This window comes from Heptranchias perlo, chromosome 3, assembly GCF_035084215.1.
Source record: "Heptranchias perlo isolate sHepPer1 chromosome 3, sHepPer1.hap1, whole genome shotgun sequence".
NCBI classification, from domain to species: domain Eukaryota; kingdom Metazoa; phylum Chordata; class Chondrichthyes; order Hexanchiformes; family Hexanchidae; genus Heptranchias; species Heptranchias perlo.
In genome coordinates this window covers 97,954,716-97,972,232 of record NC_090327.1, presented here as the reverse complement: position 1 = coordinate 97,972,232, position 17,517 = coordinate 97,954,716, and the positions used below count along the sequence as shown (strand labels likewise).

The 17,517-nt window shown below is 43.5% G+C and overlaps 1 protein-coding gene across 4 annotated transcripts in view; it reads right to left on the bottom strand.

The window, feature by feature from the left end:
- Positions 1-17,517, bottom strand: part of sugct (succinyl-CoA:glutarate-CoA transferase) — a 449,184-nt gene that overhangs the window by 234,883 nt on the left and 196,784 nt on the right. Inside the window, exon 13 of one of the 4 annotated variants that reach the window (XM_067981026.1) lies at positions 11,403-11,513. The exons of the other annotated variants lie outside the window; for them this stretch is intronic. Within the exon in view, the coding sequence (XP_067837127.1) occupies positions 11,403-11,513 (111 nt within the window). The remainder of the gene's footprint in view (positions 1-11,402; positions 11,514-17,517) is intronic. 4 annotated transcript variants of the gene reach the window in all.

Genomic DNA, 17,517 nt, shown 5'->3' with positions numbered 1-17,517 from the left:
ATTGAGAAATGGTGGGCAGATTATTATGGGGAATGCACCTGCACTATTCCAATTTACACTGAGCGAGGAAGGCTCTGGTGAGAAGCTTGCATTTGGGAAATCAACAGTAGCTTGGCTTGGTCATCCCTCTTGTCAAAAGGCCTTGAGCAGATAATCTAGACTGGCACAAAAGCAAAATACTGCGGATGCTGGAAATCTGAAATAAAAACTCAGGTCAGGCAGCTTCTGTAACAAGTAACACAATCACAAAATTGTGGGCACTGAATTAGCAGTCTAGATTAAAAAAAGAAAATGCTGGTAACACTCAACAGGTCAGGCAGGATTTTCTGTTTTTAATCTAGACTGACAATTCAGTGCAGGTGCACTCCCCACAATTTTGTGACTGTGTTACTTGTTTTTTTGTATTTTTCTTGCTTGCAAATAGGTCCTTATGAGCCTTTCTGACAACTGCATTAATTTTTTGGTCCCAGCACAACTACTGTCAACAGTGGGTTTCCCAATGGGAATTTCCCTATCTGAGGTGCTTACAAGAACGGACGGTCCCAACGGAGACATGCCAGGCAAGCCAGGCTACAACAGAAGTGACTTGTACCATCCTATCAGTATCCACACACCCATATCTGCAGGGAAAGAGGAACATAGCTCTCTTTATAGACCATTAGTGCAGGTAGAGGCTCCTTTTCCAAATGCTGGGACAGCAGACCCTCGTGCATCCCTATGTGATGTGAATGTCTGACTAACTGTAATTTGTATGCTTCCTCAGAAGCACCCAATCACAGCATGTCATGCTTTCAGTGTCAAAGCATGAAAGAAGGCACACCAGGGTGATCAAAAGGCAGTGTGTCCTGATTTACTGCATGTATCAAGATGCCAGCAATCATAACTATAGGCCCTGGCATACCTACCAAGCAATGACCCTGGGAACTGTCTTCATAGGGTTCAGGTCATCAGAGAGCCAGTTGCCGGAGTAGTACCAACCACTTCAAAGACACCTGAGTTGTCATGCAGCATAGGGCTGGAACAGTCAATTCTGGCCTGAAACTTAACTGCATCTCCTTGCAAGTTTGCCACAGTTGACCAATGGGGATGGTGCTATGAAGTGGCTCAGAGGGAAACCCACCTCACAACGACCTCATGCAGCATCACCTCCACTTCTGCGGCAATCAAACATGGTGATGGGGTGCTCTGTTGCTTGTCTTCAGTCTCAAGCCTTTCCCTTCATTTTTGTCCATTACTTCTTAGTCCCCTCCCCCTTTAGGCTTGGCATGGGCTACTAACAAAAAGAAAGAACTTGCATTTATATAGTGCCTTTCACGACCTCAGGGCAACCCAAAGTGCTTTACAGCCAATGAAGTACTTTTGAAATGTAGTCACTATTGTAATGTAAAGAAACAGGCCAGCCAATTAGCGCACAGCAAGGTCCAACAAACAACAATGAGATAATGACTAGACAATCTGTTTTAGTGATGTTGCTTGAGGGATAAATGTTGGCCAGGACACTGGGAGAACTCCTCAGCACTTCTTCAAATAGTGACATGGGATCTTTTACAGCTACCTGAAGGGGTAGGTGGGGCCTCGGAATATCTCATCCGAAAGACGGCACCTCTGACAGTGCAGCAATCCCTCAGAACTACACTGAAGTGCCAGCCCTAGATTACACCCTCATGTTTCTAGATTGGAACTTGAACCCACAACCTTCTGATTCAGAGGCGAAAGTGCTACCACCGAGCCGTGGCTGACCGATGGGTTGAAATGCCTACTCAGCCTTTCAGAATTTTAGTTCCCTTATTCTGACACTACGCTTAAATTACCCCAATGTCTTTACATTTCATTTATATATAATTTTCTGATCCTACCAATAGTGCATTCCTTCCACATATCCAAATCTGTACATGGGTAAATGTTAATAGATGACCATGGGAAACTCGGTGCAATTAGCACATTTCCATTTGCGTCAATGCAAAACCAGTTTCTAACCATTTGGGTGTAAATATCATCTATTTTGGAAAATACAGGCTAGTAAGTTTTTGTACATCCCACTGGAAAAAGGCTTAGCACCAATGATTTCTACTGTGTTTGCTATCCATCACTTGTACAAGCAGAGTAATGGGCATTGCCTCTTTAATATTAGTTCTGATTTCTATCTTGATCAGTTCAGGATGTTTTTTACCATGTGTTTTGTTTTCACAGGATTGTTTACACATTTCCAAGGCAGCCTTAGCATTCAATGCTCACGTTGTTTTGACTCATGAATCTTGTGATGTTTAGTTACTGGGCTTTCGCAATGTGTCCATGGTATTTCCAAGGACAAGTGCTTTTTATAACCTCGTATCAGTCCCCTGCCAACATTCATCTTATCTGCAACATTACTGGGGTCCCAGGGACAGCAGTCATAATAAGAATAAAACGGGACGGACCACCCGGCATCGGACCACTAGGCACCGGACACAACAATGGCAAGCCAAGCCCAGTCGACCCTGCAAAGTCCTCCTCACTAACATCTGGGGACTTGTGCCAAAATTGGGATAGCTGTCCCACAGACTAGTCAAGCAACAGCCTGACATAGCCATACTCATAGAATCTTACCTTTCAGCCAACGTCCTAGACTCTTCCATCACCATCCCTGGGTATGTCCTGTCCCACCGGCAGGACAGACCCACCAGAGTGGCGGTACAGTGATGTACAGTCAGGAGGGAGTGGCCCTGGGAGTCCTCAACATTGACTCTGGACCCCATGAAATCTCATGGCATCAGGTCAAACATGAGCACGGCAACCTCCTGCTGATTACCACCTACCGCCCTCCCTCAGCTCATGAATCAGTCCTCCTCCATGTTGAACACCACTTGGAGGAAGCACTGAGGGTAGCAAGAAACAGAATGTACTCTGGGTGGGGGACTTCAATGTCCATCACCAAGAGTGGCTCGGTAGCACCACTACTGACCGAGCTGGCCGAGTACTGAAGGACATAGCTGCCAGACTGGGCCTGTGGCAGGTGGTGAGCGAATCAACACGAGGGAAAAACTTACTTGACCTCGTCCTCACCAATTTTCCCTGTCGCAAATGCATCTATCCATGACAGTATTGGTAGGAGTGACCACCGTACAGTCCTCGTGGAGACGAAGCCCCGTCTTCGCGTGTTGTGTGGCACTACAACCGTGCTAAATGGGATAGATTCAGAACAGATCGAGCAGCTCAAAACTGGGCATCCATGAGGTGCTGTGGGCCATCAACAGCAGCAGAATTGTATTCCAGCACAATCTGTAACCTCATGGCCTGGCATATTCCTCACTCTACCATTACCAACAAGCCAGGGGATCAACCCTGGTTCAATGAGGAGTGCAGAAGAGCATGCCAGGAGCAGCACCAGGTGTACCTAAAAATGAGGTGCCAACCTGGTGAAGCTACAACTCAGGACTACATGCATGCTAAACAGCGGAAGCAACATGCTATAGACAGAGCTAAGCGATTCCACAACCAACGGATCAGATCAAAGCTCTGCAGTCCTGCCACATCTAGTCGTGAATGGTGGTGGACAATTAAACAACTAACGGGAGGAGGAGGCTCTGTAAACATCCCCATCCTCGATGATGGTGGAGTCCAGCACGTGAGTGCAAAAGACAAGGCTGAAGAGTTTGCAACCATCTTCAGCCAGAAGTGCCGAGTGGATGATCCATCTCGGCCTCCTCCCGACATCCCCACCATCACAGAAGCCAGTCTTCAGACAATTCGATTCACTCCACGTGCTATCAAGAAATGGCTGAGTGCACTGGATACAGCAAAGGCTATGGGCCCCGACAACATCCCGGCTATAGTGCTGAAGACTTGTGCTCCAGAACTAGCCGCACCTCTAGCCAAGCTGTTCCAGTACAGCTACAACACTGGCATCTACCCGACAATGTGGAAAATTGCCCAGGTATGTCCTGTCCACAAAAAGCAGAACAAATCCAATCCGGCCAATTACCGCCCCATCAGTCTACTCACAATCATCAGCAAAGTGATGGAAGGTGTCGTCGACAGTGCTATCAAGCGGCACTTACTCACCAATAACCTGCTCACCGATGCTCAGTTTGGGTTCCACCAGGACCATTCGGCTCCAGACCTCATTACAGCCTTGTTCCAAACATGGACAAAAGAGCTGAATTCCAGAAGTGAGGTGAGAGTGACTGCCCTTGACATCAAGGCAGCATTTGACCGAGTGTGGCACCAAGGAGCCCTAGTAAAATTGAAGTCAATGGGAATCAGGGGGAAAACTCTCCAGTGACTGGAGTCATACCTGGCACAAAGGAAGATGGTAGTGGTTGTTGGAGGCCAATCATCTCAGCCCCAGGACATTGCTGCAGGAGTTCCTCAGGGCAGTGTCCTAGGTCCAACCATCTTCAGCTGCTTCATCAATGACCTTCCCTCCGTCATAAGGTCAGAAATGGGGATGTTCGCTGATGATTGCACAGTGTTCAGTTCCATTTGTAACCCCTCAAATAATGCAGTCCGAGCCCGCATGCAGCAAGACCAGAAACTTAACTGGACCAGCCATATAAATACTGTGGATACAAGAGCAGGTCAGAGGCTGGGTATTCTGCGGCGAGTGACTCACCTCCTGACTCACCAAAGCCTTTCCACCATCTACAAGGCACAAGTCAGGAATATTCTCCACTTGCCTGGATGAATGCAGCTCCAACAACATTCAAGAAGCTCGACACAATCCAGGACAAAGCATCCCGCTTGATTGGCACCCCATCCACCACCCTAAACATTCACTCCCTTCACCACCGGCGCACTGTGGCTGCAGTGTGTACCATCCACAGGATGCACTGCAGCAACTCGCCAAGGCTTCTTCGACAGTACCTCCCAAACCCGCGACCTCTACCACCCAGAAGGACAAGAGCAGCAGGCACATGGGAACAATACCACCTGCACGTTCCCCTCCAAGTCACACAGCATCCCGACTTGGAAATATATCGCCGTTCCTTCATCGTCGCTGGGTCAAAATCCTGGAACTCCCTTCCTAACAGCACTGTGGGAGAACCTTCACCACATGGACTGCAGCGGTTCAAGAAGGCGGTTCACCACCACCTTCTCAAGGGCAATTAGGGATGGGCAATAAATGCTGGCCTCACCAGCGACGCCCACATCCCATGAACGCATAAAAAAAAAGTAGTCCCCACCCGGTCATCATGAAATTTAAGCAGTCTCAACCCTGTTCCTCGTGCGTGTGGACCCACTGCAAAACAAATGCCCAAAGTTCAGCACAAACTTGCAATAGTTTGCATTCTTAGAGACTGGATGAGTGAATTAGTCACATTTCCACTGGATCAGTAGTGGTTGCTGTTCTGAGGTTGGGGTTACAATGCCTTCTGGGGGGTTGGGCAGAGAGGAGAGAGCTTTACTCTCAGTCCGGCCACATCACGCTTGACACTGGATACAAAAAGTAGGAAAATTACCTATTTCTTACATCTCATCCTGGGTACCGAAATTTATAAAAAAAAGATAAATTTACAAATTAAGTATTCAAAAGTCACTGCTAAATAAATCTTTATTGTTATGATGGGTTTTGATGGAGTTGATAGGGAGATACTGTTTCCACTGGCAGCAGAGTCGATAACCAGAGGACATAGATTTAACATAACTGGCAAAAAATCCAACGGGGAAATGAGGAGAATTTCTTTTTACGCAGTGAGTGGTTATGATCTGGAATGCACTGCCTGAAAAGATGGTGGAAGCAGATTCAATAGTAACTTTCAAAAGAGAATTGGATTATATATTTGGAAAGGAAAAATTTGCAGGGCTATGGGGAAAGAGCAGGGGAGTGAGACTAATTGGATAGCTCTTTCAAAGAGCCGACACAGACACGAGGGGCTGAATGGCCTCTTTCTGTGCTGTTTGATTCCACTCAGCTACTGGTCAAAGGCTGAAAGAAATACTTGCACTTATGTTGTCAAAAGGTTTCAAAGCAATTTGCACAGTGAATCTGAAGCAAAGTAACCGTTCTTAAGTGGACAAACACAGCAGCCATTCTACATCCATGTGCTTCAAGTAGAAATGAGATGAAAGAGCAGTTAATGTTTTCTTTTGTGATATTGGTTTAGGAAGGGATATTGGCCAGGTCACCAGGACTCTCTGCTTTTGAATCATATCATGAGATCTTTAATATCCAACTGAACAAGTAGAAGGGTCCTCAGTTTAACAGCTCATCTAACAATGCAGAACTCTCTCAATACTGCACTGAAATATTAGCCAGGTTTGTGTGCTCAAGTCCTAGAGTGGGAATCAAACCCACAACCTTCTGACCCAGAGGCGAGAGGGTTACCGACCGAGCCAAGCTAACACATAAGTTGGCTGAAACTACCCTTGTTTGTTCTGATGCACAACTGTTTCTGTCTTTCTCCAACAGTTAACACTGCACTTTATAATTTAGACAGCTCATTAACCACAACGAAATGTGCAGGTGTTTGTGTCAATAAATTACATATCACAGCTCATAAGAAAGTACAACATGTTGTGGTATGTTATAATAGCTAATTGCTGATATTTTTATAACTTCTTTTTACTAAGTGCTACATTGTTTTTTTTTTAAGAAGGAAACCAAGTCTTAAAATAATATTTATTGCAAACTGCGAAATGCCTTCCTAAGCTTTATCATTGCAAATCAATGAATGATGTAAAGTGTGATTAGTGAGAACAACGAACCCCACGAGAAACTTGATTAAATAAAGATCTCAAGATGTGAAATAAGGCAATCTCTAAAAACCTGCAAAAAGACTGTAAAATATCAATAAAGAAACTGCAATTGCTGGTAGTCTTGAAATAAAAGCGGAAAATGCTGGAAGTACACAGCAGTCAATCAGCGTGTGTAAAGAGAAAGATAGATTAACCCTTCATCGGAACTATCCTGAACAGATAAAGTGTTCCAACTTCACACCAAGGGTGGTGAGTGTTTGGAATGGATGGCCCCGGGACGTGATAGAGGCTGATGACATCAGTAATTGTAACAGGGTGTTGGACAGGCTTTGGGGAGAAAATGAATCGAGGAATGTAATTGGTGAATTGTGTGCTCTAGTTTTTGAACTCTGATTCCAACCAGATGGACTGAGATGGTCCTGTGCTTTCTGAAAAGTTAACCAGTCCTCCTCTTCAGTGTTGACGGAGCCACTATATATTTCCAATATTTTCTGTTTCTATTTAAGGTATCAACAATATGGCATCATAGTGACTTCAACTGACCAGTTCAAACTGTGGTTTACACAAGTTCTCCTTGGTCAACTCAGCTTTCCTGTCTAATAAGCTGTTCAGTCAGTACGAATTCCCCTAAGTTACCTATTGTCACGCTGTGTGACTGCTTTTCTTTGAAAGGCAAAGCTCGGTCCATTTATCATGTTGGTTTTATTATACAAAAGAGGTACAACAAAAAAGTTGTAACATGTGCTTCTAAAAGTAAGCAAAAACATTACAAAACATGTTAAAAATTAACTGGGAAGAAAGCAAATGTATCTAGAGATCATTATGCTGCAGGAGCTGGAAGATTGTGAACCGCTCATTATTCTTCAAGTCAGGTGCAAACATAGAGGCTTCCCTCGATCAAAGAGTACAGTCTATAAGTCAGAGCCTATCATTATCTAACTGTTTAATGGTGGTATGTCGAAGAACAGAGGCCATGCACTCAAGAAATTATCAAGGTATTTCCCCTCTCATGAATCACATTCCTCTATCTGGCCTGAAATGGAGCTTTATTAGCACTTTATTATCCCCTTGCATTAATTTGGTCATACCTGCAGAACACAGTGTGCTGGTGAGAACACGCTCTGTACCAATATCAATGGACAGATTTTTGTAAGCTAACAATAAATAACACTGCTGCTAATAATGTGAGAATGGCTGACGAGGGAGAATACAAGTAATAACAGTGAGGAAAGACAGGATCTACCAGAGAGTGTTGGATGCTACTAACACCAATTACATGTGGAACTCCCTGAATTATAAGCAACAGGCTTTCATTGTTTTGTATTTAAGGTGAATTATGATATGTTATTTTATTGTAGGATTTCCCACATGTCTCTTTCTCATGTTTTCATTTCCTGTACAAATTAGGAAATATGAACTATGTCTCCCTGCGTATCATATTAGACCTTCACTGAAATGCCCACCTGTGTATCTGACTCAAGTCTTGCAGTCAAAGAGACATTATTATTACATTTGCAACTTGTTATTTTTCTTGGAATCTGGAAAACAAAACCAAAAAGAAATGGGGGCAGCTGTTGCATATTATTTAATTGGGAACGCAATATTCCTTCTGCTACCCTCATTGATGAAAATGTTTCCATGAAATGTTTCTCTCCCCCTCCCCAACAGTTGATAAACAAACATCTGCACCCTGCAGAGATGGCAATGGGAATTGCCTTTGGCCAACTAAAGGCTTGTTTTCAACTCCTTTTGAAATGCCCTAAGAGCAAACACAAGATTACTCCCTCTCTGGTAGTAACATTGCTTGTGCTCCATAAGATTTGTGAGCAACCAAAGAATCTCCTTCAGCCAGCAGGCTCCTATCCATAACCACACTGAAGGCTACTCCAAGGGCACAAGAAGCCGACGGCAGATTAACAAGCAGGCTAAAACCCACACTCCAAGTGAGGAACCATATAATTAGCAACCATTAAACAAATTAGAAATCCTACTTCAGACTGTCACCCGAGTTTTCCTCAGCCACACACCAACTGCATTTGACACGATGAGTAGACGACCTCTTCCAGACCCCCATATTTGTTTGAGATACCCAGAAGTCCTGGAGATGCACCCACCTCTGATTTTCCCCTTCTTATAGGAGTGCACCTGGCATGCACCAAGTATTCTCTCACAGTGATATGGCAGAGGCTGGGAATCTAACAGAGATCAAACCTGTGTTGCACTGCTGCCGTGCCACCATATATTAGCGCGCCAATAGGCTCGTGTGGAGCATAAACGCTGGCATAAGCCAAATGGCAATGGACTGTTTCTGTGCTGTAGTCTGATGTAATATGCTGCCCATCGTGCCACCCCCACTTCAGGCCTTTTTGTAAGGAAATTTTTGAGACCAGTTAAAAAAAAACTGGGAAAAAACACAAATTCGCCAGATTGATTTCCTGCCTTCTGTTCTTCACTAAGGTTGTAAAAGGACTTGCATTCGTAAAGAGAAATGCCAACAGGCAGAAAATGAACATCTACTTGCAAAATATACTTTACTCACTAATGTGAGATGATATTCTAGGTGAGAGAAGTGGGCCTCATTATAGAGCAGATAGCAGATTCTCGGTCTTGTTGTTCTGTATGAGCTTCACTGATTTTTTTTCTGCTAGATTTATGTCTGATGGCCCAGGTAGAGCCATTATAGCAGCAGAAGGGGAAAACATTAGAATTGCTGATGCAAAAGGTGCATATTCTCATTTATTGAAGCAGAATTCATAAGTTCTTCTAAAAGAGAATTAGATAGTTGATTGGAAAAGAGAAATATTAAAAGGTATCAGGCGTGAGCAGGAGAGTGATATTGGACTTGGTGACTCATGGAGAGAAACACCAGCACAGATTTGATGGGCCAAATGGCCTGTTTTTTTTTTATTAGTGTGGTGGGATCACATTCTGAAATTCAGTTTATTTTTTCCGTAAGATGTTGCTTTTCATTTATCCTCACCCCGAACTATCTCTCAATCTCCCCACTATTACCAGGTCTGGATCCCATCGATGGGGTCCACGTATGGCCTAGTGAAGGCTGGAATGCCTCATCACTCTTATCGTATCAGCAGCCATTGAAACGCCGGATCCTGACTGAGGATCAATAGCAGAAACTCCAGCTTAGGGAATCCCTGCCCTCTGCTCATCATTTGTTTTGCGGGGGAGAGGGGAAGAGGCAAAAGTTCCACTGCTTAAAAGGCAATGTGGCAACTGGCAAAAAAAGCGGGTATCCTATGTAACCAAGTCACCCCCGTTTCTTTGTGGATTCTGCTAGTGCCTCAGCCAAGCTATGGCAGAAAAACGGTAGAACTCCCACAGAATTGTTCAAAGAAGGATGTAAGGATAAACACGGCAAAGACAGGCCAGTCAGATTAACCTCGGTGGTGGGGAAGCTTTTAGAAACGATAATCCGGGACAAAATTAACAGTCACTTGGACAAGTGTGGATTAATTAAGGAAAGCCAGCACGGGTTTGTTAAAGGCAAATCGTGTTTAACTAACTTGATTGAGTTGTCCATCACTACTTCATGGACATGTTGATACTTTTTGTCAGAACTTTAGCAAAATATGTGAACGTTTTAGTGAGTAAACTGCGAGTCTCAGAAGTTGCTTGTTAAATTGTTGGTGGTTTGACAAAATTTCAGAAAGCTTTGGCAGAAGAAACAATGTAACATATAGCCACGTGATGCAAACAGATTAATGCACCTAAATGCCAGCATCGGAACAGCAGGGTCGATTTTGTGGCGAGATTTCCAGGGCAGAGAGTGCAGATCGGAGGCAGAGATCAGCACGCCTAATTCACAGTGCTCCTGATTTGCCAATGACTAATTTTAATGGCCACAAAATCGGCAATGCCAGGTACCAGGAGTGCTGAACCTCACTTCTGATTCTCCCAAATATCTCACAACCCATCATAACTAGGGCACATTCTTCCCATCACTCATTCCTTTGACTTCGAGTGTTACTGCTCAATTGATGGGGTGGTGAAATTGGTCTTTGGCAGTAACGTAAACAGGCGATAACAAATCAGCAGCCCATTTTACACGTCACCCGATTGATTTCAATAGAAAAAAAAATCGGACGGGATGTAAAACAGGCTGCCGATTCGCCATCGCCCGTTTTGCATTACTGCCCAAGATCAATTTCACCCCGTGTCCTCTACAAACTGAATTAAGACAACTCAAATATTTCACTAAGAATCCTTAAAAGGCATTCAAAAGAAGAAACTTTCATCCAAGCTGCCTGGATTGGGTTCAAACCAGTTGATTCCAGATGTGGCGGAGGAATGCTTCAACATATTGCTACCCATTCCCGGCAAAATTACAGCTGTAATATAAGCAACCTTTAAACAAATATTAATACATAGACAGAGGACAGCTGCAAAAAGGGAAAAATGTAAAGGAAAAAACTACTTCTTGCTTCTTTGGTCAAATCTGCAATAACCTGGGAATAATTGCGGTAATTTTTTGCCAGTAAAAATCAACTATAAATGGACCAATGACTAAAAAAAAGCCATATAATTAGAGAGAGAAAAAACATTTAATATCTGAGGATACAGAAATGATATCATAGTTTAAATATTATTATTTCTAACTTTTGTTTCACCAAATTTGTTTTTGCATAACTTTTCCTCTTTTGCGAACCAACATATCCTCATCAAGTAATTGAGTTAGTCCAGCCATCTAAGTGATACCATTCCATCAATACCCGTCTTTCATTAAGCTGCCAATAGGCAGGCTTGTGTTCTCTGTCCTCCAGAAAGTCTGCAAACGCATCTCCTAAAGAAATCCCAAGTGCAACTGTACTACCAGTTTGGTCCTGCAACAAAGCAAACACCTCTGTGAGGTAGTCTTCACACCTGGGTCATTTCAGGGCAAGGGAAGGAAGTGCGTGCTGCAAAATACATTTTTTTCAGCCCTATCATCTCAAGGGGGGCTCAGTGATCAGAACTCATTATTTGAGGTAAACAGCCCAGTTGAGTAAATGTAGCATAGGTAGAACCTGGCGTAAGTATATATACAGTCTTCCAATGTGCACACGTGCAAAATAAAATAAATTACAGCTGTGGCTGAAATCTCACAGTATAAACAAGGAATCGCCACACAATCTGGGACTGCTGAGTCTGGATTACAGCCACGGAACTCTGTAAGAGCAAGACACTGATTGTTTATTGTATTCTCTGAAAATATGAATTATTGTGTCTAGATCTTACTTTTCCAGATTTTTTGTAAATGTTGCTGCCAAACTATTATATTGCCACTAGCGTTTTCCAACAGTTGATTTTGTTTGATTTTTAAATTACAAACAATTTCTTTCTGTCTGACCTCTGGCCCATCCTTAGCATTGCATTGCATACATCTCAAAATAACAAAACACCCAAAAGCGCTTATTTAGGAGCGATGCTAAGTTGACCATTATTTTGCCAATTTTCCAAAAGAGGACAAAGAAATCAGACTGCACAAGCCAAATAGCCTATATATAGAGTACAATTTAGATATTGTTCTGTTCTGGCTTACAAGTATCCAAATAATGCTACATCAGTTTAAGTCAGCTTGATGTTAATCACAATGATCCAATGTGTCCTTACATTTAAAACGCATGACATGGAATTTTCTTTGAACTTTCAGAGTTTTCAATTGTTGACACACACACACAGTAGACATATGATCCAAGCGAGGTGTAAATGTAGGAAATGTTTTAAACAATTACTTGATCTCTGTTGCACACAGTAAATCGGAGAACATGGTCACTCTCTCACTTGTCTCTAGTGTCTTTGTGTTACTATTTCTCTCTATGTCTTTCCTCTTCTGACTCTGTCTCTTCTGATTTTCTCCCCATAATTCTTCTTTTTACTTCTGTCTCTGTCCTCTTCTGCTTCTTTCTCTTTCAAATTCTTTTTTCTTTTCGGGTGGGATGGCAGGGTATGACAGGGAAAGGGGCCACTGACAACTGCAGGCTGCATTTAGGATGGGGGTTGTGGAGAAAATGTGACCCTCAAGTGACTCTCTTCCCACCCTTCCCTGCCGACTCTGCATAAATGTTCTTAAGTTCTTAAAGGTTTTTGCTGCTTCTCAAAAATACTCTCATTTTTTATATTTAGGCTTTTAAAATATTCAATTCACTTACATAAGAAGCGTTTAAATACAGTCTTTAATTCACGGTTATGATCAAACTCGCTTTTATTTGGTATAACTTTTTTTCTAAAATATATAATGTTTTCCATTTATTTAGCCCATTTTATTTTATTTGGGGTATATTTTGACTTTTGGTTGACCGCCCATTCCATCGGTGAAGTGGCCCCTGTGTTTTTTAAGCTCTGGTCTCATTTGAATTCGCCAGGCGAGCTGCAGGGTGCCAAACAGACATCCCGACACAGTTTGCCAAACTGAAGACTGAAATTCGATCCAGAGCTGCCGCCAGCAAGGTAAATTGGGGGGAGGGGGAGAGTCGCGATCACAGAGGGCAGCAGCAGCCCAGATTATTTTATTGGCCCCAGAGGTGCACTCCTGCTCCTCCAGGGTCAAAAAAAAATTCAATACTTACCTTTAGAGGGCCTAATCTCTTCCGTCGCCCATGGACTTGCGCCTGCACTGCGCAGGCTCCAACCAGTTCCTACCTAAAATGGCAATCAGGGTCCTATTTACGTCATAAATCCCCAACTTCCATATTAAATGTGGCCTGTTGCCTGAAACAGGTGGGCGCTGTGGACACCCAGTGGTAAGCCCTTTCATAATGGAGCCGGCCGTATCGCCAGTGTTAACAGGGTGGTAAGGCCACTGACCCCATAATGAAGCCATTACCAACTCGTTAACGCCAGGCGAGGACAGTTAAAATCGACCTCCTTGATTTTTAAAGTGGCCTGCATTCTTCTGTGCTAACAGTTAACATTCCTTTCACCTTGTAGCTCAATCAGTCATACATTTGCTTATATGGGTTAACCCCCACACTTCATTTTACATTATTTCAATTTAGTATGCTTTAACTTTGTGCATCAGTTAGTAGTGCCTGTTTTTGCCCTTTATTTAGGTTTATGCTGAGAATGTCAACCATGAAGGAATCTCTTATTTCAAAATGGTCAAAATCTTTCTACTTACGCAACAAACAAATTTGCTAGATCTAAACTACATGTTTTATATTTTTTAAAAACTGTATAAAGATGCACCTTTTTAGTTATCAAAGCTATTTTACGAAGACATTGACCATGCAGATTTTGATCTAATAATCTGGCATCCAACACATCGGACCCATCTTTGCACTATGCAATTTGGTGCTACTGCAAATTATTGTCCACTTTATTGCAAATTATAACTAGGTATTGATGCGCTGTAATATTGCACAGCATGCAACTTTGTGCCAAACCCATCAGGTATAAGTTACATATGTACCGAGTAAAAGGTTGATGTCATAGCTTCCTGAACTAGGCTGAAACTCAGTTCCGTCTTAGGCAAGGATTTAAGGAGCAGCTCTATTGCGCTAAACAGTATAAAAGGAGAGACCGAGAGCGGGAGGAGAGTCTGAGAGTCCAAGGCAAGTCATGGCAGCAGACCTCGCACCCGTGACATGCTCCTCCTGCACTATGTGGGAAGTCATGGACACTACCAGTGTCCCTGGCGACCATGTGTGCAGGAAGTGTGTCCAGCTGCAGCTACTGGCTAACCGTCTTTCGGAGCTGGAGCTGCGGGTGGACTCACTGTGGAGCATCCGCGATGCTGAGACTATCGTGGATAGCACGTTCAGTGAGGCGGTCACGCCGCAGGTAAAGATTACACAGGCAGAAAGGAAATGGGTGACCGCCAGGCAGAGTAAAAGGACTAGGCAGGTAGAGCAGGAGTCCCCTGGGGCCATCTCCCTCTCAAACAGATATTCTGCTTTAGATACTGTTGGGGGAGATGGCTTATCAGGGGAATGCAACAAGAGCCAGGTTCGGGCCACCAAGGGTGGCTCTGCTGCACAGGAGGGGAGGAAGAAGAGTGGCAGGGCTATAGTGATAGGGGATTCAATTGTAAGAGGAACAGATAGGCGTTTCTGCGGCCGCAAACGTGACTCCAGGATGGTATGTTGCCTCCCTGGTGCTAGGGTCAAGGATGTCACGGAGCGGCTGCAGGGCATTCTGGAGGGGGAGGGTGAACAGCCAGTAGTCGTGGTCCATATTGGTACCAACGACATAGGTAAAAAAAAGGGATGAGGTCTGAGGTCCTGCAAGACGAATTTAAGGAGTTAGGAGATAAATTAAAAAGCAGGACTTCAAAGGTAGTGATCTCAGGATTACTACCGGTGCCACGTGCTAGTGAGTATAGGAACAGGAGAATAGACAGGATGAATGCGTGGCTGCAGGGATGGTGTAGGAGGGAGGGATTTAGATTCCTGGGACATTGGGACCGGTTCTGGGGAAGGTGGGACCTGTACAAGCGTGACGGGTTACACCCGAGCAGGACCGGGACCAATGTCCTCGCGGGGGTGTTTGCTAGTGCTGTTGGGGAAGGTTTAAACTAGAGTGGCAGGGGGATGGGAACCTGAGCGGGGAGTCAGAAGGGAATAAAATTGAGAGCAGCAAGAGAGGGGAAGACCCAGGGGAAATCTACAATACAAATAGTACAAACAGTTGTTCAAGAACAAGTGAAAGGGAAAAGCGTAAAGCAGCGGAAAGTGTACTTTAGGCACGACAGAAAAAATAAAAACTACACGGCGTAAGGCAATTAACCCAGCATCAAAGCTGTGGCAGGGGGTTAGGAACCTGAGCAGGGAGACAGAGGAAAGCGTGTCAGGAAGGGACAGAAGGTATGGAGTAAAAGGTGAAGTGTTAAAAAAGGAAAAAGCAGGAACGAAGTGTCACAAAACATATTTGAAAGTTCTTTATCTGAATGCACGTAGCATTCGTAACTAAATGGACGAGTTAACGGCACAAATAACTACGTATGGGTATGATCTTGTAGCCATTGCAGAAACATGGCTGCAGGGTGACAACGACTGGGAATTAAATATGCCAGGGTATTTAACAATCAGGAAGGACAGGCAGGAAGGAAGGGGAGGTGGGGTGGCTATGTTAATAAACGAAGGAATCACTGTAATACAGAGAAATGATATTGGGACAAAGGATCAGGATAATGAAACAGTTTGGGTAGAGATAAGGAATAATAAGTGGAAAAAAACACTAGTGGGCGTAGTATATAGGCCTCCTAATAGTTGCAACTCTGCTGGAAGAAGTATTAATCAGGAAATAGTCGGGGCATGTAATAAGGGAACAGCTATAATTATGGGGGATTTTAACTATCATATTAACTGGACAAATCAAATTGGGCAGGGCAGCCTTGAGGAAGAGTTTATTGAGTGTATTAGGGATGGATTTCTTGAGCAGTATGTAACTGATCCTACAAGGGGGCAAGCAACCTTGGACCTGGTCCTGTGTAATGAGCCAGGATTAATTAATAATGTCCTAGTTAAGGATCCCCTTGGAATGAGTGACCGTAACATGGTTACATTCCATATCCAATTAGAGGGTGAGAAGGTTGGTTCTCAAACAAGCATACTGAGCTTGAATAAAGGAGACTATGATGGTATGAGAGCGGAATTGATTAAAGTGGACTGGGAAAATAGATTAAAGGGTAAGACGGTACATGAGCAGTGGTGTTCATTCAAGGAGTTATTTTACAACTTTCAAAAAAAATACATTCCACTGAGGAAAAAAGGGTGTAAAAGAAATGACAGCCATCCGTGGCTAAGTAAAGAAATTAAGGACAGTATCCAACTAAAAACAAGGACATATAAAGTAGCCAAACTTAGTGGGAGGATAGAAGATTGGGAAGTCTTCAAAAGACAGCAAAAAGTAACTAAGGATTGATTAAGAAAGGGAAGATAGATCATGAAAATAAATTAGCAAAAAATATAAAAACAGATAGCAAGAGTTTCTATAGTTATATAAAAAGAAAAAGGGTGGCTAAGGCAAACGTAGGTCCCTTAGAGGATGAGACCAGGAAATTAATGGTGGGCAACATGGAGATGGCAAAAATGCTGAACAAATATTTTGTTTCAGTCTTTACGGTAGAGGACACGAAGAATATCCCAACACTGGACAAACAGGGGAGGAGCTAAATACGATTAAAATCACTAAGGAATTGGTACTCAGTAAAATAACGGGACTCAAGGCGGATAAATCCCCTGGACCTGATGGCTTACATCCGAGGGTCTTGAGGGAAGTGGCAGTGGGGATTGTGGATGCTTTGGTAATAATTTTCCAAAATTCTCTGGACTCGGCAGAGGTCCCGGCAGATTGGAAAACTGCTAATGTAACACCCTTATTTAAAAAGGGTAGTAGGCAGAAGGCTGGAAATTATAGACCAGTTAGCCTAACATCTGTGGTGGGTAAAATTTTGGAATCTATTATTAAGGAGACAGTAGCGGAACATTTGGATAAACATAATTTAATAGGACAAAGTCAGCATGGCTTTACGAAGGGGAAGTCATGTCTGACAAATTTGCTTGAGTTCTTTGAGGACATAACGTACAGGGTGGATAAAGGGGAACCAGTGGACATAGTGTATTTAGACTTCCAGAAGGCATTCGACAAGGTGCCACATAAAAGATTATTGCTCAAGATAAAGAATCACTGGATTGGGGGTAATATTCTGGCATGGGTGGAGGATTGGTTATCTAACAGGAAGCAGAGAATTGGGATAAATGGTTCATTCTCGGACTGGCAACCAGTAGCCAGTGGTGTTCTGCAGGGGTCGGTGCTGGGTCCCCAACTCTTTACAATCTATATTAACGATTTGGAGGAGGGGACCGAGTGTAATGTATCAAAGTTTGCAGATGATACAAAGATGGG